The sequence below is a fragment of the Amphiprion ocellaris genome, chromosome 20 (assembly GCF_022539595.1).
Source record: "Amphiprion ocellaris isolate individual 3 ecotype Okinawa chromosome 20, ASM2253959v1, whole genome shotgun sequence".
NCBI classification, from domain to species: domain Eukaryota; kingdom Metazoa; phylum Chordata; class Actinopteri; family Pomacentridae; genus Amphiprion; species Amphiprion ocellaris.
Genome location: NC_072785.1, coordinates 24,317,618 through 24,340,198, shown reverse-complemented (window position 1 = coordinate 24,340,198; position 22,581 = coordinate 24,317,618). Strand labels below are relative to the sequence as shown.

Sequence of the window (22,581 nt, the reverse complement as noted above, 5' to 3'; positions counted from 1 at the left end):
ATATTTAATGAATAGTACTGATTTTCTGAATGTTTTTTCCTTCACCTGCTCTGTGTACCTTTTTATTTGGCACTGTACATTTGTTTCTCTCTGAAACACCTCAAAAATTATGCAATTACTGTCTCAATTGTGTCCTTTTGCAGTCAAACATAAAAAGAAAAAATTACTTTTTGTAGATTTTTTTTCAATGTGGTTATTGTTTACAGTTTGCTTTTGTTGTTGTTTTTAAAGTCAACATGTTAATTTATTTATTTTTTCTGTCCAGCATTGCAGATTCTGAATCAGTAACATGTTGAGAAATAACAGTGAAAATCCAAGTTTTATATATTTTATATGTGGAAAAATTGAGCTGAAAGTGGGTCAATGGGCAACTAAATCTTAGTATTAAAGTATTAAATATATTAAGGTAAAAGTTCACAGATATCTTTAGAAATATATAAACTTTATGCTATACAAATGTCAGGCAAATCAGATGGTTTAGTAGAAACTGTTTGAGTTTGAATAACCGTATAACTCATGTTTCTGTCTTTCAATCCTTCATTCTTAGACATTTAAAAAAAATAATGGCAAATATCTACAAAGTAAAAAAAATCCTCATTTAAATACAGTAACAATAGTATACCTTTGCAGTCAAAAGTAAAAGAACAAATTGCTTTTATTAAAAATACATGTGGACATTTTTTTTGTTTGTTTGTTTGTTTTACAGTCAATATTTTTAATTTTTGTTTCTGTCCAGTATTGCAGATTCTGAATCAGTAACATGTTGAGAAATAACAGTGAAAATCCAAGTTTTATTTTTTTTTAACAGCCTCAAATTTCAATGTGTGGAAAAAGTGAGCTGAAAGTAGGTCAATGTGCAACTTTTTTAAAAAAATACTTCCAAGTATTAAATATATTAAGGTAAAAGTGCACAGATATCTTGAGAAATACATCAACTTTATCCCATAGAAATTTCAAGCAAATCAGAGATGGTTTAGTAGAAACTGTTGTGATTTGAGCTGGAGTAACACAATAACTCGTGTTTCTTTCTTTGTTTTGGGAGTGGTCCGTGAACGCACCACGTGTTAGGTTCAGGGACCGCCCTGACACGTCAGCGGTCACACGCGGCCGCCGAGCATCGACTGACACAACGTCCGACCAGTGCAGAGGTTTGTTGACGGTCGCAGCCCGCGGCTGTGCCCTGCCTCATTGGCCGGTGAGAGTCTATCTGCCCCCGGGGTCGCCTGGGGCAGGTTCTGGTGTCCTTCTGCCCCGCCGGAGGAAACTTTGTGGCGCTTTGGTGGAAGTTGAATCGAAGTGAACGGCGGCTGCTGCAGCGCTATGCAGCCTGAACGATCCGCTCACTGAGGACTCTGCTGGTGAGTTTCCTTCTTTCAACATCAGCTCAGAGGCACTTCGTGTCTGCTGTCTTTGTTTTTTAGATTTCTCTTTATTTTTTCCACTTCATGCTCCTTTATCAGGCTGCTAGCTGAGCTAATGTTGCTCTTTCATCAGTGTTTGTTCAGATTGTTTTAGTCGAGCAGCAGCAGCATGGGAACAGAAACTGATGCTTCCTCCACTTTATCTTCTACACTCACTGCAAAATAGTCCTGTGAAAAACTGAGAAAACCTGCAGCAAGCATGCCAAGAAAAAATACAATGGTGTATTACTGTAACATCCTAAAAGTTTTTTAAAAAATGGTGCACATATCTTTAAAATAATGATATATATTTTTAGCAGATTTAAATAGTTATACTTTAAAGTAATATTACTGTTATTGTGTTCGATATTATTCTTTCCAACTGTCAACATGTAAATTAATACTTTTTTTGTAATTTTACTAGATATTTTTTCGAGTGAAAAACAATACCTGCAAAAACTTCACCATTTTTCAGTCCCTATTGTTCTTTCAAACAATGACAAATATCTCTAAAATAAATAATGTAAACTTTTTTAAAAATTTAATTGCAGTGAAAAAAAGCCTTGTTTTATAATCAATCTTTGTACAAGGACAAATTACTGTTTATAAAAATACAGCCTTTTGATGTTGACATGATGTAGAGTTTGGGAATTTTTTATTCTTTACAATTAACAAGCAAATAATAATTATTTTCTGTGACTTTACTACTTTTTTGTTTTAAATGTAACAGGTTTAAATGTGATTTAACAACTTTTTTTTGCAAATAACAGCAAATAACAGTAGAATATAGATTTTTTTCCCCTGATTTAAGTACAGATAGTGTAGTTTTATGGTGAACATTGTAAAAGAACAACTTACTGTTCGGCTGAACTGGGTTGAACTGCAGGCTGTGTTTACACAAACAGCAAATACCTGTAAAAATCTGTCTTATGTGAATATTATTTAACATTTTGGCTTGTGAATTTTACAGTTCTTATGGAAATTAATGCTTTTTTCCTCTGATTTTACTGGATCTCATCTGTAAATTAGCAAAATAGAAAGCCTAATAAATTATTGACATTTTTTTTCAATCCTAAGTATCCAACAGTTAACAGGTAAATTAATGCTTTCTTTCTGTGATTTTACTAGTTATTATCTGTAATCTAGCAGAACAGGGAAAATCTGTTCATTGTTTTGAAAAAAATTACAGTTAAAAACCCATTTTTTTTTACACTGCGTTTCACCAACAGAGCCTTACAACCGCCTAACCTGATGTTATTCCTCTGCAGGTCTCTTTAGGTCGGCATCATGACGGGTGACTTGGTGGTCTTTAGGGGTCTGACTTGGGTGAAGCAGGCGGCCAGCAGGACTCCGCCAGGCGGCCTGACCGGCACCAGGAACCACAGGCTGGTCAACTTCCATCACAGCGCCGGATCAGCAAGGGTGAGCAGTCAGCCGTGATTTGAAGCTCATGTTTCACAAACACGAAACCCAGATACCTTCTGTAGTTGTTCCTGTCACCATCAGCAGCTCAGCGGTTAGCGAGCAGCTTTATGAGGCCGAGGATGCCTGAATAGAAACCAGAAAGGAGAGGAGCTCAGTTCTAAAGCAGGTGGTGAAGGATTCAAGTGGATTTCCAAAGCCAGATAGAGGGGTTTTATGGAGCCTGAATGAGACTGGATTTCTTGATGCCGATATTAGGGAAATTCATAATATGTATGGGATGATGCTGTTTATATTTATGTCAGAGCTGTTATGGAAATTGGAAATTATGGGGTCATTGTTTATTAACTTTCCAGCAGTGTATTTCACACAAAGTAGTTAGAATCTTACCATTAAGACACCGATTGACTCCTCACCTGACTCTGCTACATGTGCCGCATTGGATTCAGAGCTGCTCTGCAGGACAAACTATGTCATTACACCGTTTCTAAATTTCCAGAAGCCTTTTTGCTGTTATTTCCTGTAAAACAAAGCTTTCAAATCAGAGTAAATCGGACAACATACACAATACCGATATACTCTTGATCGGCCAACTGATATATCGGTGGCGCTCTAGTGTTTTATTATTATTAACAGCATAATGACAAAAATGTGGAAAGTTTCTTGCTGAATTTAATTCTTTACAGGGAAATAAATGCTTTCCAAATAACATTGAGATAAGTTTCTCTCACTTAAAATGAAGTGACATTATGTATATGTTCACAAAAAACTGACTTTAGCTTTATAGATTTTTTTACATACTTACTTCACAAATGCATAAATAGGTAAAACTTTGCAATTTCATCAAAAATGTGTTTGTATTAAGAATCACAGGGCAGCAAAAGCCACACTTTGGCATGAGAAACATCTTTAGGAAGATTTTATTTGCATCTTTTAGCTGGTTTTCATTAAAAAGCCCCTTGTAATGTTCTTTAGGGATGTCTTATCAAGTTTTTTGCCGCCGATCCAATCCAATTCATATAATATTTTGTGTCTGCCAATACTGAGTCATAATCCAATGCCATTTTCCTAGATAACTTTTGGTACATTAAAGTTATTAAAATCAATCCAGCATTTATGCATGACAATTAAATAGCTCCGCAGTGTGTTAAGAACAAAAATTACATTCCTGCTCCACAGGCTCCAAAAGGCAGCAAAATCCTGTATTTTCTACTCGCATGTCAGAACAAGTATTGGAGATTAGCTGTAGTACCTGGTCACATCTGTTACTGTTTAACACTGTAGTAACCTGAGGAGGGAGTCCGTCGGAATACGGACTCTATGTGTTGGCAAGTACAGCATTGTGGGAGTTTAGCTTGTAAAGGGGCACCATGACAAAGTCTTCTCTGACACCTAATACCCTCCAGCCAGAGCTGTTGTATTAGTAATGAAACATTCTGATGCTTTGTATGTGACATTGGATATCAATGAAAGACTGGGCTTAGAAAACAGCTGGTGCAGATAAGTTAAAAAATGCAATGACTGGACCAAACTCTGCAAGAGGTGTCCCTCATATTTTGTGGAGGGTTGGTGAACTTGATGGACTACCAGGGCTAAAATTTGTTGTGGGTTTGTGTACTTTATGTACAGATACCGAATCACATGACTTAAATATGTAGCAGGCAGCGGGAATTGATGGAACACCCCCACAATTTAATCAATTGTTCTTTGTACCATTTCCGACAGATAAGTCCTGGTAAGTCCACAGTGGTCGATTTGTAGTAGGATCACAATCATGTGATCATCAGCAGGCAGCGGCCGTAGTGTTCACTTGTTGTCATAGTTACAGTGACACCATGTCGCTATCTCGCAATGATTCAGAAATCTTTAACAAATCTGTGGATCCAGTCTATAAGCCGCATCACTGCCAAAATCTAGTCACTTGGTCCTAGTGTTGTTTCTGACCTTCCCTGAAAATTCCATCCAAATCCATTAGTCCATTTTTGAGTAATGTTGCGAACAGACAGACAGACAGACAGACCGCCGTTCCTTGGGGGAGTAATTAGTGCTCTTGACCTGAAAAGGTTAGTTGATGTAGTGGTGCTAGTTAAAGTCATGTTTTTTAGGCGACAATATCCAAAATTCACTGGTTCCACCTCTTTAAATGAGATTTTTTTGGTTGCTGCAAACATGTAAATGTAATAGCACAAAAGCATGTATGTATCTGTGCAGCTAAATTAGTGGCAAATGGGGCTGTATGATAGTATGTAACATTAATCTGATCCTCAGGTTACCAGGTTAGGTGACTTTTGACCTGCAGGCCATAGTGTGGACATCAACAGTCACTGCTGAGGCTCGTGTTGTGTTTTCGTCACCTGGCAGTTGAAACTGATGCCTGATACTCATTCTAGCAGGAGTTTGCAGTCCGATAATCATTTTTTACTGCACAGTTTCATAGAGACAGCTTCAAGGGCCCTCCTGTGTAAAGAGCAGCTCAGCTTCAGTGGGTTTGAAGCACAAAGCAGTGTAGCACCACCATCGTAATTAAAGGCGGTGCATGCAGCAGCTGTTGTTGAGGACGGACATGACTACTGTTGCAGTTGATTTTATACTTTAAAGATCCCCTCTGGTGGAAAACTGTTTTTTTGTTTTGACATTGTTAACATGCCTATATGGTGGTGTTTATATGCTGGAACCGAAATTAGCAGTAAACACCATGGCTGAGCTTTTTTACCCTGAAACTGCAGCATAGCGATGGCAGTCTCAAAAACACGGATTCAGACTTTTTGGGTTTATTATGTCACAAATCCAAAGAACCAATCCTGTCAAGATGCCGAATATGCAACTTTATGTATTCATCATCTATAGATGGAGGCATCGACTTCATAAATCATCTAAGTGATTTTAAGGCATGAAGAGATTATTTTTATGGGGAAAACATAAAAATATGTGCTCAAAGACAGGGGAAACAGGGACTTCAACAGCACAAATTCATAAACAGTTTCATCCTCTTGTATCGTCATGTGCTGCAGGTCATGCAGAACTTAGCAGCTACTTAGATAAACTTTCATTTGTTCATCCAGGAGACGTTCAACAGACCAAAGGATGTCTGCATCCACAGAGCGACTGCGGCACACTTTCACAGATACTCAGCTGTGGGAGCTTGTTTCGGCGCCTGCTTTACTAGAAGCGCAAATGAGCGCCAGGGGAGCTACAGTGGAAGGTCTGTTACTAGACGCCTGAAGTGCCACAGAGACTGGTCAGGTCAGCTGTTCTCTGGACATACGAGGTTATTTAACCAGGACAACTCCACAGTGGGGCGGCTGACGTCGGAGGATATCGATAAAGCGAGGAACGGCAAGAAAAACGACATGAAGCAACATAAACAAGTGGTACAAGTGTCTCCTTTTATTTTAATTGGTGTTTGAATTAAATGAATGTGTTGCTGTTTGTAATTAAAGTTCTTTTATTTCAGCTGAGTGAAAAAGCCAAAGAGAGGAAGGTGCCGGTCACACGGATAGGACGGCTGATGAATTTTGGAGGTGGGTGTGTTTTTACTGGCATGTTGGTGATGTTGCACCTCAGAGAAGAACAGCCTGTAAAACTTTATCTGTAAAATAGTGATATTTTTTAGCTGATTTAAATACAGTCATATATTCTTAAGGAACAAATAACTCATTGTAAAAATACAGATTTTAGATTTGGACATTATGTACTTTTGTTTTAGGTTTTTTTTTTTTTTTTTTTTTTTTTTAGCAATGTCTAAAGTAATACTTTTTCTGTTTTTTTTTGTTTTTTTTTAGATTTTTCGGGGTAATTTACCAAAACAGGGAAAATGTGCAAATAAATTAAGAGTTAAAAAATATTTATAAATTGTAAATCATTAGTACACATAATTTTTCATTCAAATAATGACAAATATCAGTAAAATATATATTTTTCAGATTTGTAGAAATAGTGTAATTTTACGGTCAAACGTTGTTTAAGAACAAATAACTAATTGTAAAAATACAATTTTGATGTTTATGGACATTATGGACAGTTTTTTTCCATTGTGTAAATTAATGCTTTTTCTGTAATTTTACTAGATATTTTTTTTAAATAATTTTCCAAAATAGAGAAAATGTGCAAAAAAATAATAGTTTAAAAATTGTTTACAATTTTCCAATCCTTAATATCCAGCCTTTTTCATTCAAATAATGACAAATATCAGTAAACTAATGTTTTTTCTGATTTCAATGAAGCAGAAATAGTGTAATTTTATGGTCCAACGTTATAAAAGAGCAAATTACTATTCATAAAAATACACATTTTGAGTGAAGACATTGTTTACTTTTTTGGCTTTTTTTTTTTAAAACTTAACAAGTAAATTAAGTTTTTCTTCTGTGATTGTACTAGATAATATCTGTAATTTAACAAAACAGGGGAAATCTGTAAACTATCAGAAAAAAACACTGAATATTTTTAATTCCTTAAGATACATATTTTGTCTTTTAAACATTTCTAGCATCTGTAAAATAAGGATGTAAAAAAAATTAAATGCAGTAAAAAATAGTGCAGTTGCACAATCAAATGAAAAGAAGAAATTGCTGTTTGTGAAAATATAGACTTTTGATGTAGACATTACAGTTTTGACTTTTTTTGTTTTTTATTCAATTTACAGTAACCATGTAAATTAATATTTTTTGTGATTTTATTAGATATCTGTTATCAAAGCAGGAAAAATCTTTAAAATAACTGCTAAAACGTTGTACTGCGCTGCTACTGCAGGCGTTTGATCCTTGGTTGCTCCCATAGCGGAGCTCTGCAGCCAGTGTGGGAAAGCTGGTCGGCTGCCAGGTGCTGGGAAGGTGTCATCTTGTATGAATGTGAAGCAGAGCAGAGCCAAGAACGAATCACAATGTGCACTGTCAGCAAAAAAAGCTAAATTAAATAAACACCCAACATGTTGTTTTACATGAATCACTGGCTAAGTGTACGTGACCTTTTCAGTTTCAGCTGCACTTTGTGTTCACTCTCCACCAAAATGCCGAGCGCGTCTGTCATCCAGACATGTCAAAAGAATTTCCTTCCTCACGAGCCATTTGCAAAACAGGTTTTTTTAAACAATTTGAAAACTGCATTGTTTGAATTCATGTGTGTTTCTCTCATGTTTTTCTCCGCATTTGCAGAAAAACTGCATTCAAGTGTGCATGTGCATGAAGATTCTAAATTTACAATTGATCTGCAACAATTTTGCAAATGAATTTTTCATTGAAGTGATTTTTAGAGCAGAAATACACACAAAATGACCTTTCATGATTATTTGTGGTTGACTGACATCCTTTAAATGTGTGGAATAAATGAGAAAACAAGCATCTGATTAGTCAATAATAAAACCTAAACTTGAGCTCACGCTTTTCTTTACAAATCAAATGACCTAGAATCTCAACTTTTATTCAGTATTCGTGATTACTGGCAAAATCCTAAATGGACTGTGGTATTTTCTTAGCTAACTTGCAACTATTTTTGACATAAATTGTACAAACAGAGTTGTGTAAATGAGTTTGGCAGCGCTGGTACTTCCTCCATGGCAGCAAAGGCTCATGGGAGACTCACAAATCGCTCTACAGGACGTAAACATGACAAGAGTTTGTGCAATCTGGCAAAAAGTCCATGCTATTAGACAAATAGGATTATTATCCTTTTCACATCTCGGGCTGTTTACACCATATACAGTCATTTTGCACATTCTCACGTGAATAATTAGCACATTTTCTGCACACTGTACATATTTCTTTTTTTTTTTATTATCCAGTAATTTCCTATAATGCCTTAGATTTGATCTATTGACTTGCAGCACTTACGTTTTTAAAATATTTATGTTCTTTTTTTTTTTCTTTTTTTTTTAACAATTTTCTACTTGCTACATCAAATTTATATGAACAACCAACAGATTCTCATTATTTATGTCCATCTTATTTTTATTCTGGTTGTTTTTCCTAAATAGTATCGTTGCTAATTTTTATTTTTCTCATACGGTGAAGGACTTGAACGCTTAATTTTGGCCTCCTCAGCAGATTTCCACAGTCGGGGTCAGACAGTGGGAGTTGCTGCTGTCCTCTGCCACCAGACTGGAGTTACAGAGTATCAGTAGCTGAGAAAATGTTTCTGGAACATGCCGGAGGATCTAGCTAATATAAAAACGTGCTGCCAGCCTTCCTCTCATCAAAGGGCAGCACGCTTACAGCAGTATCATTTATTACTTCCACTCTTTCCTGGCCTGAATTTGCTCCTTAACTCTCAAGGACTCAGAAATGAAACCCTCCTCTGGTTGCTGATTGCTGTTATCACATCCTTTTCTGTTGCTGCTGTTATCAGAGGCAGAGTAGGGCACATGTAAGGACATTGTTGGGACTCATAAACAGAAAAACAGGATGATAATCTATTAACAGTTTATTCAGTAAGTTGTTTTTTTTCAAATTTCAATTTCTCTTTGCAGGTCTGGCAGTTGGACTGGGAATCGGAGCAATGGCAGAATTCGCCAAGAAGAATTTCATAACCAAAGAAAAAGGTGAGAAGAGGAAGATTTATGTTTTATTATTTGTTTTAAGGTTTGGTAATGATTAATTGTTGGGACTTTAATGACCATCAAGACTAGTGTGGTCATATTGGAATGTGCTGGTGATGTCATAAAAATGATTTAGTGCAGGTTTTAGCTTCTTATCATTTAACAGAGACAATTAAGATAATATGTGTAAACAACAAATATTTGCTCATTTATCTTCAGGATGTTTATCATCTCAGGTAATCTAACTCTGGACTGGGGGTTGGAATTCAATACTTTTGGGGTACAGACAGAAATGTGTTGCAAGCTCACAGTAAAGAAAATAGTTTGACTGCTGACTTCAGTTTTTGTACAGGTTAAACAAACATAACCAAACATGCTGATCATTTAGAAAACACCTTCCTTCCTATTTCTAGTCTTTATATTCAGATAAATGAACTGGCTGCAGCCTCAAAGGAGGTCTAACACTCAAAAATCTATCGTTGAAACTTGGAACTAATCATTTTACGGGAAGAATTTGACACATTTAAAAGCACAAGATGTTCACACATGAAAAATGAAGAAGAAACATTTTAGATTTTGCAGTACTTCAAGATCAGCAGTTTAATTTGAGCAAACTTGCATCATTGACTTTGTTAACTCTTGTGCACAAAAGGTCAGATTAACTTGAGTTGCGTTCAAATGACGCTAAGGTGGATTTTGTCATCTTTGCTGAAGTAACTTGCAGTCATTGTTCACCTCTGATACATGTGGCAGTGCCTCAGATTTCCAGCAGAAAATTACTCAATATTGTTAATTATAATAATTAACTCTATTTCTATAGCACCTTTAAAAACAGGAGTTACAAGATACTTTGTAAAAATTGATGAGGGTCAATAAAACATTAGTAAAGACAGTAAAACCTGAATAAAGCCAACAAAGCACTATTAGAGACATTAAAACATTAGAAAAGGGCATCAGTAAAACATTAAAAACTTTTTTAACAGATTGAGCTTTGGTCTTAAAAAAAACAGCATGGTCCCCTTTTGTTTTAAACATGAACCAGGAGATTTTAAATACTAACTGCTTCTCTGATCTGAGATGTCTCAGTGCAGAAAAAGGGGTTAAAAGTTCCAAGATGTACAGTGGAACCAGATAATGTAGTATTTAAAAGTAACCAAGATAATCCTGAATTATATATTTTGTAACGAAGGCAATGTAATTCAGCCAAGACTGGAGTTATGTGTTCCCTGAGTTGCAGTAGTCCAGACAGGAAAATAAGATTGTGGATGAGACACTCAGCTATGCTTTTGGGGAGCATGGTTTGACAATATTTCTCATTTGTAGATGCGAAATTGAACCAGAGTTCTCCCAAATTTGTGTCTGACATGTTCATGGTTCATGGTCCAAGTTGGGGAGTGATACTGTTGGAAACATGATCAGGTCAAACAACCAGAACTTGAGTGTCATCAGTGTCAAACCATCTGGCCCTCAATGTCAGCAGGGCAGTATCCAGAGAATCCTGATTGTCATGATTTTCAAACTGAGACATACAGCTGGGAATCATCAACGTAACGTAGCGGTGAAGGGGTGAATAGCATGGCCAAGAGGCAGCAGATATAACCTGAACGAAATGGGGCCAAGGACGGAGCCCTGTGGGACTCCACATGACATGAGGGCAGTTCGTAAACTAAACCTGTCAACAGCAAGATGAAAACCAGTTCACAGCAGCTGCACTCCTGTCGCTCTCATGATGCTTTTTTTTGACCGTTTTGCTGTTTTGGCATCTGTTTTCAGTGAAAAAATGCAGACAAACCTACTAAACACTACCAGGAAACCAGCTGAATCATTGAGGTTAAAGGTCAGCAGTGAACCCTGCAATGGTTGCCAGATTTGTGTAGATTTTGGGTGTGTGGATTTAGCCAGTTTGGACTGTAGCTGCATTTTCAGGGTATCAATTTTGGCTATTTTGGTGTTTTTGGCATCAGTTTTCAGTGAAAAAACTCTGACAAACCTACTATATACTGCCAGGTAATCAGCTGAATCACTGAAGTTACTTTGCTGCAAGCTAGCTCGGTAATGGTTGCCAGATTTGTAGATCATCTTTTGATCATGTGTGGTTCCCTGAATCTATTACAGACCTGGTTTAGTTTTAGGACATTGACTTGAATGTTTCCAGTGTGCTAGAGCCAGTTCTGCATTTGTACCAGACTTGAATTATTTCTTCTGGTCTGCCAGTTTTGGACCATTTGTGTCCACATTCATTAAGATGTCATTTGATACACATTTATAGGGCTGTGCTGTACTAAGTAGCATGGTGAAACTGGGAAACGTTGCATCAGAACAACGTGACATCTCATAAGTCAAGAAGTCAAAACAAAGAGAGGATAATTGCAGAAAATACAGAGTTTTTGGCTTCATTCATTCAACCTTTTGTTTTGCTATTTTGCACTTAAATTGACAGTTTTTATTGACTTTCATCACTCTCAAGGCACCATTGTTGGCTGTTTTGGAGTTTTGGGCACCTGTTTTCAGTGAAAAATCTCTGTCAAACCTACTATATTCTGCCAGGTAGTCAACTGAACCATTAAAGTTAAGTGACAGCACACTTTGCTCAGTTCTGGCACCAAAAGTAAGCCGACTGTAGCTCATTAATGGTTGCCAGATTTGTAGATCATCTATAGACCATGTGTGGTGACCTGAATCTGGTGAAGACCTGTTTCAGTTTCAATACCTGGACTTGAGCCAGACCAGTATACTTGAGCCAATTCTGGGGCATCATTTGTACCATAGTTGGGTCGAGGTGGTACTTCTGGTCTGCTGGATTTCAGCATTCAGCTTTTTGTGTTGCTTTCTGGCCCCCAACTTTGCTGTTTTGATTCACTCTCATCACTTTCAAGGTGTCATTTTTGGTTGTTTTGGTGTTTTTGGCATCTGTTTTCTGTAAAAATAAATAAATAAATAAATACTATATGCTACCAGGAAATCAGCTGAATCATTGCAGTTAAGCGTTGGCACAGTTGGAGTGTGTGGATGTAAGCAATGAGGTTATTTCAAAGCAATAATTTGCGGGTAGATTGAAGGTTTTTAACTGGGACGTGACAAAAATGATCACACAAACCACCTCAAAGCGTTGAAGGCCAACTTGATCGCCAAAGAAAACGAAGGACTGCGAAGCGTCATGGACTGACCTTAACACCATTGAATATTTATGGTGGCACCTTAAGAATGAGAAAGAAACATTCCTGACTTGGCAAGAAACTCCTTTGAACATTGTCAGATGATGCAGGGATAGCAAGAGTTATTAGGTTTTACACAGAGTTGTGGAGTCCATGCAGATGCAGGAAGAGGAACTATCATTCTGCTTCTACTAAATGATCTCTATGTTTTTAGGTGATAAAAAGGCTGTACTGGATTCTAACACCTTCCTCTCCGAAGCCAACGCTGAAAGAATCGTCCGGACGCTTTGCAAAGTCCGAGGTGCTGCTTTAAAACTCGGACAGATGCTCAGTATTCAAGGTGAGGTTTATACAAGTGCACTAAAACTGCGGTAATTACTGTTAACGCATACAATAATTAATATTTACTGAGTCAGTAAATAACTGACTTTATGTAATACAAGGACATCTGGACACTGCTGAGGCATATTATGGGCAGTAAATCCTCATGTATCAGTGTGCAAATAAAGGTTCACTTTTCATCACAGACCAAATACTGATTTACCGTCTGGCACTTCATCACGTTTCTTATTCGGAGTCGCATGCAAACAAACAAGATCCCTTTTACCAACAGCAAAATGTCATCACCGAAAATAAACCAGGGGCCAGCTGAACACAATAAGTGCCATTCCAGCTGAGCTATTGTAGGCAGCAAGAGTCTAAACTTACACTGCCGACTTTAAACTTACAGTACGGTGTTGTTGTGCAACTCATGTAACATCGCTGCAGCAGTCGAGTTACAGAGTTTGCTTCCTGATAGATAAAACCTTGGAAATCTTTCAAAAAGCCTCAAGGTCGTCCAGCAACACTCACTTTGAAGGTGATTCCATTCTGCATGTTTCAACTTGTTTTGAAATTTAAACAACATGTGACAATATTACGAAGATTTAACCTTCATTTCCAGTGTATTGATGCAGATTTTCAGGGTTCATTCTTGAACAGTATCGCCTCAAGTTCCATTTAAGATTTCTGTAAAGCTTTCAGTCTCACCAGATGATCTTTATCAGCAGAGAGAGGAGAGGACAGACAGTTTTGTGATTAATTAATACTGTTTTGCATTTTCAGTTAATGATTACAGTCGTGTTGTTTGGCTAAATAACACTTATTTCCTATTTCGAAAGGATTTGAAGATTTTGATGTAAGAGATTGTCATTTTTCACCAACTTAAAGCTGCTACGATTCATATTTTTACATGAACGATGAATCAAATGGCTGCTACCTGAAGGAGCCTGATGACTTTTTTCTATTATTCAGCACTTTGTGTTGCTGTCAGACCCTACAGTTGCTGTTTTAGTTCACTCTCATCCATCTGAAGGCATTGTTTATTGGCTTTTTTGGATAATCAGCTGAACGGTTGCTAGATTTGTCTAGGTTTTGGCTATATGGATTACGCCAGTTTGGACTGACGATTAGCACATTTAGCCACATTCAGACTGAATATAGATCGTGTATGGTGACCAGAATTTGGTACAAACCTTGTTCAATTTCAGCACCTGGATTCAGACCAGTTTAGTGTACTTTAGCTGATTCTGGGGCACCATTTGTATCGAACTTGGGCTGAATTATTTCTTACTGTGTACTAAATTTGGTCTATTTGCGGGCCTAATCATTTTTGGCTAGCTCACCAAACAGCAAACATGCAATTTAGCTATTCACTGATGAACATGATGGAGTTATGTAGCAGCTGAAGGACCTGATGTTTCCCTCAGGAGCTGGTGGAGACCAAAACCAGAGTTAAAACTGAACTTACATTCACCAAATGATTGATAAGTTTCTCTGTAACTCCTGAATGTCTTAAGAAGTGACTAAATCAGGTAAAAGTGTTTCTGCTGCACTAGAGTGTCCAAAAAATCAGATAATGAAGTCTTAATGAAAATAAATGTGGAAAATGCAGGTTTCCTACATAAAATTTAATGTTTAGGTTCTCGAAAATAACTTTCCTCTTGCGAGAAATTGTTGAGTTTAGATAGAATAAATGGAATTTGAACATCTAAATTTCAAATGACAACTGAACCAACTGTATGTGCTGACTAAGATGGTGTGATTCAGTCTAAAGGTCCACGACAGCTACTGAATGGACCCTGACGTGATGGATTTGTCAACAGTAATATCATTTTCTCTTATCATTTAAAATAAACAAGGGCATTTGTAACTTCCACTTAAAGCGTCTTTCCTGAATTTTTAAAAAGATTTCTAGGGAGTTTGTCTCACCTGATGCTTAGTTGGCAACAAACCAAGATGATTTCAGCACATTTACCTTTTCGTCAACAATACATGCACTTTAAATGGTAGCTCAGACCAGCAAGTATCCAGTCTACATGTTTCACTGCACCGTGTTCTTCTTAATTCCCATCAGATGACGCCTTTATCAACCCTCAGCTGGCTAAAATCTTCGAGCGAGTTCGACAGAGTGCAGACTTCATGCCCACCAAGCAGATGATGGTACAGTATGAAGAGCTGCAGCAAACTACATAAACACAGTTAATAATATCCTCAATCAATCACTTTTTCTTCCTCTTTTCCCTGCAGAAAGCAGTCACCAGTGATCTCGGCCCGACCTGGAGGGACAAGCTGGAGTATTTTGAGGAGAAGCCGTTTGCAGCGGCATCCATCGGTCAGGTTCATTTAGCAAGACTGAAGGATGGCAGAGAGGTGGCCATGAAGATCCAGGTGAGCACTTGCGCAAAGATAAAACACGAAAACCGTAACCTAATTCAGCAAATTGAAAGAAATCCACACAATCAAATCTCTTTTTTTCCCCTTCAGTACCCTGGAGTCGCCAAGAGTATCGACAGTGACGTGAATAATATCATGACCGCTCTGAGTTTAAGCAACGCGCTGCCTCGAGGTAACATTGTTGGAGGATTTTTTATCGTTTCTATGATAACAGCTGCTTTTGTGTGAAGTTTGGAACCTGCAGTAATGTCAATATAAGAACCCACAGCAGTCGTGATTTTCACTTTTTTCTCATTTGCCCTCTTTTTTGACAGGGCTGTTTCCTGAACATCTTATTAAGGTCATGAGTCGTGAGTTAGCCCTGGAGTGTGATTACATAAGAGAGGCAAAGTGTGCCAAAAAATTCCAGTAAGTTTTACATTTTACTTGTCTTTTCTACAATCTGTGGGTGCCATCTTTTTTTTCCACCCCTTAATATCAAACAGTGTTGATATTAAAGGTCTCTCTTCATTGGCTGCATGTGAGTAGTTCAACTGAAGAGTGATTTTAACCCTCCAGATTGTTTTATATGAACTTTTGGGGTGTTTTTTTGTTCCTGTCACATTTTTACTCACTGTGGGCTCATTTTTCATTACAATATAAAGTCCTGCACCTCTATGAAAACAACACAACCATGACTAGAAGTAGATGGAAATAGACAGATACTTTATTCATTCCGTTGGGGAAATTCAATGTATCCTGTAGCTCATCCAACTTAAGAAAAATAAAAAAAAAAAATAGGTGCATATTGGTTTGATAGAAGACCAGAAAAAAAACAGACAGTGCTGATATAATGAAAAAGAGTATTAAAAAGTACAGATACAGGATAGTATTAGAGTAAGGGGAACTCAGAAATGTCTTTTATGCAGTATGTCACAATTATAGTGCCATAAATCATACAATAGAAACAACAAAAGTTGAATTTCTTTACTTATTAAAAAAAAACAAAAACAACCTGTAATCAACACATACAACACTTTTCCAAGTGCCAACAGGTTTTACTAAAACTGGGGGAAGAATGGTGCCTGCAGTTGACCAAAATGTTTCAGAATTTTTGTCATTTGACTGTTGGTTGCAGGTGAATCAGTCATGGTTTTAAGGCTGCACTGAGGAGCATTGAATATTTTGTTCTGTACATAATTGCAAACAATTTATTTTGGGCAAAATTTTAAAAGAGACATGTAGAATAAAGTGATCTTGAGCTTAGATCATAGTTTAGTAGCTCAAGGACCATCGTAAATTAGGAGATCTGACGAATCTGTCTGTTTTTACATTTTTTTCCTGTGATAAATGGTTCATATTTGACATTTTTCTGTTAAGGTAACATGCCTCAGTTTTGGTGACATAGTTTTGGGCTTCAATTCCAGAGAAAAGTGTGAGATTTTTTTCAAAATTAATCTCATAACCTCTTATAGGTGTTCAGGACACCAGGTTTCCAAACCCAGCTGTGATGTTGGGCACAATTAAAGGAACAGTAATCATGATCATGATTTTGGCTTTGTACAGTTAAATTAACATGATTAGTTGCAGTATTGATGTTAAAAAAACACTCTGCTCATAGAAAACAACCTATGTAGATAAAATCTTTACAAGTTAGGTAAAACTGACATTAGGACACTGATTTTCCTCTTTTCAAAGTAATTTTCGGTCACACACCTGCAATAACTGAGTGGAGACTAGAAGCTTCTCTGGGCACAGATGTCCAGCTAGCTGCCATAGTCTGCATGTGAGGTGTTTAGGGAACATCTGTACATTGTACTATTGGTTTGTTAAGCAGGTGTTAGCAGTGAGAAGTTCTTTTTAACGTGCAAACAAAACAAACATTGCTCATAAAATCAACGATGAATCATGATCTCAATATGGTTCAAAATAGTCGTAGTTATCATTTTAGCCATAATTGGTTTTACATTTTGGATCTGATGTCCCTTTTGTTTTGTGTTCACCTTTGGTGCTCAGTCAGCTGTTTTTTGCTGTTGTTTTTGCTTCACATTTCCCAGAATTCACTTATGCATTCAGTGCTTTTTTTTCTTGGATTTCACGTTGATGAAGGTGGTTTTACCTATGATGCTACTATTTTTGTTGTTGGTCCGGTCATGGTGGTTACCGTAACTCAGGCTTACTACAGAATGTTTTCTTGGGTTTATTGCTGTTGTAGAAAAAATAAATGAACTTGATTCCTCAGCAGATTTTCCTAGAAAGACCCACCAGGCAACAATTTCACGGTAATGACAAGCTTTGCCGCAGTCTCCAGATAGGGGTGATTGTAATCAAAAGAAGGGACTGTGTTAAAGGTGATGCCTTAAAAAGTCTTGTTTTGTCTTAACAACAGTCCAAAACGTAAATATATATACATATAGTGATGTATTGTAACAAATCCACAGAGAGTCTAGACTTACTATCAACTCTACGGCACTTTTAGCATCGTTCACTTCATTGTTTGGGTTTTATGGAGCTTAATTTTTCAGTTTTGGTTTGCTCTCAACATTGACATTTTCAGCGGCAAGCAACTTCTCTAATAAACTCACTGGACTCTACCTGAATCATAACTAAACGACAACTAACTGGTGAACATAATGCAGCTATAGAAGCAGAAATTTCCCTTCTGGTGTTGGTGGAGACCAAAAACAGAGCTCAAAACACAGTCATTGTTGAACTTAAAGTTTAACGGTATGCAGAAAACACCTCTGAATGGATGTTGATGCTGCTCTGAACCTATTTAATGTTTAAAAATCTTCATTATATCAACTTAAGTTTACTGTTCTCCGCTGGTTTCAGCTGCCCCAAAGTGGCAAAAAAAATTAGCTATGCTGTTTTCAGACGAAACTGATGTGAGCATTTCCAGAATCTGCTCTGTTCCTGTTTCTGTTCTGGTTTACTCTTAATATTGACATTTTCAGCAGCAGGTAACTTCTCTGATAAACTTGCTGCCTGAATCAGAACTAAACAACAACTAACTGGTGAATGTAACGCAGCTAAAGAAGCAGAAATTTCCCTTTTGGCGGAGACCAAAAACAGAGCTCAAAAGAGAATCAATGCTGGATGTGGATTCATAAGGTCCCCAGAAAACCCCTCTGATGTTGATGCTGCTCGGAATCTATTGAATGTTTGAAAATCTTCATAATATCAACTGAAGTTCACTGTTCTCAGCTTGTTTTTAGCTGCCCCAAAGTTCCAAAAAACAATTAACTATGCTGTTTTCAGACAAAACTGATGTGAGCATTTGCAGAATCTGCTCTGTTCCTGTTTCTGTTTTGGTTTACTCTTAATATTGACATTTTTAGCAGCAGGCAGCTTCTCTGATAAACTCTAATAAATCCACTTGACGTCACCTGAATCTGCACCAAATGATAACTAGCTGGTGAACAACATGCACCTAAAGAGCCAGAAATGTTTCTCAGGAGTTGGTGGAGAACAACAACAGAGCTCAAAGGAGAGTCACTGTTGGTCTGAATCTACTGGACATGTAAACAATCTTCATTATATCAACTTAAGTTCACTATTCTCCACTAGCGATGGCAAAAAAAAATAGCTATTGCTGGTTTAAAGCCAAACTTATGTGAGCATTTGCAGAATCTGCTCCATTCCTGTTAATATGGCGCTCACCTCTCTGTTTGGGTTCACTTTTATCATTGACTTTTCTGACAAACCCACTTGACTCTACCAGAAACAGCATCAAACGGCTACTAGCTGGAGAACATAATGTAGCTAAAGAACCAGAAATTTCCCTTCTGGAGTTGGTGGAGACCAAAAGCAGAGCTCAAAGAAGAGTCAGTGTTGGTCTTTGAGTCGTCAGATGCACAGAGAACAGCTGCTAATGAATGTTGAAGCTGCTGATGGCCACACAAAGCAAAGAATGAGGTGAAAGATGCTTAAAACCACCGCAGAGTTGATGGATATCTTTTGTTTTTGGACTCCTGTTCGGACAAAACAGGACTTTTAAAGGCGTCGTCCCTTCTTTAGACGACAAGCTGCAGCAAAGCTAAATATTACTGTGAAGCTGTAGAACCTAATCTATGTCTAAACATTTGCATTTTATCATCTTAAATTCATTGTTTTCAGTTGGCGGTCGCAAAAAAAAATTAAAAATGGTATTGCAAGATTATATTTACAGAATCCATTTTAAAACACTGCTCTCTAGAGACAAAACTGCTACTTGCCTATAAAATGTAGATATATAAACGTATAAATGCTGCTTTAAGTTGTCTGGGTAATAATAGCGACTGTTTATTGTCCTGCGTTGGTATTTCTGGGGTTGTGTTCAGGTGTCCTTTAACTGTTTGTCTGGCAGAGAGCTGCTGAAGGATCATCCCTTCTTTAATGTTCCCGACGTGATTGACGAGCTGAGCAACCGTCACGTCCTCACCGCCACGCTGGTGCACGGTTTCCCTCTGGACCGGGCCACCGACCTGTCCGAGGAGGTCAGGAATGAGGTACGAATTCAGAGCGTCCCATCGCCCCGAACTCAACACCGCTTACAGTAAACACATGAGCTGTGCCAGGACGACAGCGTCTCTGTGGAGGTGTTAAAGGTGACGGGCCAGAAACCGAGACACGAGACCTTTAAAACCTCCGGAGACGCGTCGGCATGTCGGACAGAAAACCATTTTAGCTCTTACAGCTTCAGTGTTTCATGTTTCCTGTTGCCAGATTTGTGAGCAGATCTTGATTTTATGCCTGAGGGAGCTGTTTGAGTTCAGATACATGCAGACTGATCCCAACTGGTCCAACTTCTTCTTCGATCCACAAAACCATAAGGTCGGTGTGCCCCAGTCAGTATTTAGCGTCACATAATGTTTTTACTGAGGCACACGGTTTGTATTTTCTGTTTTCATGTCTTCAGGTTGCACTGTTGGATTTTGGAGCAACACGAGGATTTGACAAGAGCTTCACTGACACCTACATCGAGGTGAGAAACTGCAGAAATTTTCATTGTCACGTTGCACCGTTTTCTGACATATTTCAGTCTGAATGCAACACAAGATAAAAGTGTTCAAGTAAGAAATTTATCTTGTTACAGCAACATACATAAAAAAGTCACTCACTCTAATATTTCATTGGACCACCATTAGCTTTGACGCTGTGGCATCATTTCGACAAGCTTCTGCAATGTCACGGCATTTATTTCTGTCCAGAGTTGCATTAATTTGCTACCAAGATCTTATATTGATAATGGGAGAGTCGGAGCCTCACTGATCAGTGGTTTTCTTAGAGCTACAGCTGTTTAGTCCCAATCCTTTGAGTTCCCTTTGCATTGTGCATGGTCTAATAATTTTTCCATGACTATGTATGTATGTACAAGATGCAGCCAGAAATATCAGAGAAAATTGGTCATAATTAGGTGTAAAATTGTAAAATTTTTCATTAACATTTGGGCTTGTATTCTGTATTTGTTTCATCAGATTATTAAGGAAGCTGCAGATCGGAACAGAGAAGGCGTCCTGCAGAGATCCAGAGACATGAAGTTCCTCACAGGATACGAGTCAAAGGTGATGAATCTTTATAGTGATGAATCACATCAGCTGCAGTTTATTTAAACAATATTTAGTTGATGGTGCTACTAGTTCACCTGCAGGTTACAGGTTTTCGGTCCTGAGGAATGTTGTTAAAAATACAAAAACCTCCAGCAGAAATGTCTCCAAAACTCAAGTCTGGAATTGAAAACATGCAGTTTAGATTTTCCAGACAGAGCAGCTGGTTTTACACACTTTAAATAATAAATATATGAACTGAATTGTTAAGAGATGATTTAATCAGAACATTCTCAGCGTCTGATCTGAGTCTTTATCGACCTCTGCTGTCATTTGGGTGGAACTGCAACAACACTGATTATTTCCTCCTCTACAGTTTCACCTCACTTTACAGATTATGGATGATTGGTGAAGCCTACGGTAATTATACAGAAAATAAAGAAAATTTACTTCTGTCACTTGCTTCTAACTATTGTTATTTTAATTGATACAGTTCCAGTGAAGTGATTGCATTTAATTAGTAGTGGATCCAAATATCAATTTCCAGCCTTTCTGGACCAACAGTGTTTGGTATCAGCCCATAAATGAATGAATGAATAAGTAAACAAGTAAGTAAATTAAATAAAATTAAAATATTCCAATCCCTAGTCTAAGCTGCCAGTACTTGTCTGCACTTTTATTCACTTTATATTAAACTTTATCTCTTTTATGCTTTTATTTTTCTGATCTTGTCTTTGTAACTGTTCTAGTCGGTCAGTTTTAATGATTCTATAAATCTGTGGGGACTGTATTCAACTTGTCTTTACTGTTTTTAATTAATTTTATTGTATTTTTTATCACATTTTATCTCATTTTTTTCTCACGTTTGCGTGTGAAGAACTTTGAATAACCTCAGTGTATGAGAACAGAATAGAACAGAATAGAGTGGAACTGAATAGAATATAGTGGAATAGAATATAGTAGAATAGAATAGAACAGTGGAATAGAATATAGTGAAATAGAATAGAATTGGATAGAATACAATAGGATGGTTTAGAATAGAATAGATATAAATACTTTATTGATCCTAAAGGACAAATTCTGTTGTTACAGTAAAAAGCGCAAAGAGTGAAGTGAACAAATAAATAAGCAGAAATATCTGATGGACACAAAATGCACAATAAAATATACTACATGAATAAAAAGTGTAAAGTGCACCGACGAGGTTCTGTGTGAACAACCTGTCTGTCCTTTGCGACCAGGCGATGGAAAACGCCCACGTCGACGCCGTCATGATCCTCGGTGAAGCCTTCTCCTCCTCTGAGCCGTTCGACTTTGGAGCTCAGAGCACCACGGAGCGAATCCACAGACTGATCCCAGTGATGCTGAAGGAGCGACTGACGCCTCCTCCTGAGGAAACCTACTCTCTGCACAGGAAGATGGGCGGCTCCTTCCTCATCTGCTCCAAACTAAAAGCCAAAATCGCCTGCAAGGACATGTTCCAGGAGGCGTATAAGAACTACTGGAGGGACGGACGGCCCCGGTCTGCACCCTGAAGACAGACAAGCATGTTCTCTGAGGGATTTTCTAGGATTGTTTGTGGTATGTTGAACTATTTAACTCATACATTCTGATCTGAGAAGATGTTTTTGGGAAGCCTCGGCCAGAAGATGTCCTCAAGTTCCTCCGTCCAGACTAAGCGTAGCTTCCAGAAGTAATGTGTGATTCTTATTATTTGTATGTGTTTGTTTGAATGAACCTCTTGTACGACCTCATATGTGCCTGGACGGCGTGAGGACGCGCTCCTCCATCCGACCGGGTTGTCAGTTGAAATAAATTGACACCAATGCTGCAAAAATCAATCAAATGTGTTC

General features: G+C 37.7%; 1 protein-coding gene across 1 annotated transcript; it reads left to right on the top strand.

Annotated features, from left to right (window-relative positions):
- Positions 1–771: 771 nt before the first annotated feature.
- On the top strand, positions 772–22,574 carry coq8ab (coenzyme Q8A, genome duplicate b). Its single transcript, XM_023285503.3, has 15 exons — positions 772–1,358; positions 2,669–2,822; positions 5,885–6,193; positions 6,277–6,343; positions 9,283–9,354; positions 12,721–12,846; positions 14,902–14,987; positions 15,075–15,215; positions 15,312–15,393; positions 15,536–15,629; positions 19,549–19,690; positions 19,908–20,015; positions 20,101–20,166; positions 20,660–20,746; positions 21,970–22,574. The coding sequence occupies exons 2-15, from the start codon at positions 2,688–2,690 to the stop codon at positions 22,261–22,263; spliced, it is 1,809 nt and encodes a 602-aa protein (XP_023141271.2). The 5' UTR covers positions 772–1,358; positions 2,669–2,687; the 3' UTR covers positions 22,264–22,574.
- Positions 22,575–22,581: the final 7 nt, after the last annotated feature.

Coding starts and splice junctions, on each gene's coding strand:
- coq8ab (XM_023285503.3), top strand. CDS start 2,688: ATGACGGGTGACTTGGTGGTCTTTAGGGGTCTGACTTGGGTGAAGCAG. Junction 6,344..9,282: donor ACGGCTGATGAATTTTGGAG/GTGGGTGTGTTT, acceptor TTCTCTTTGCAG/GTCTGGCAGTTGGACTGGGA. Junction 12,847..14,901: donor ACAGATGCTCAGTATTCAAG/GTGAGGTTTATA, acceptor AATTCCCATCAG/ATGACGCCTTTATCAACCCT.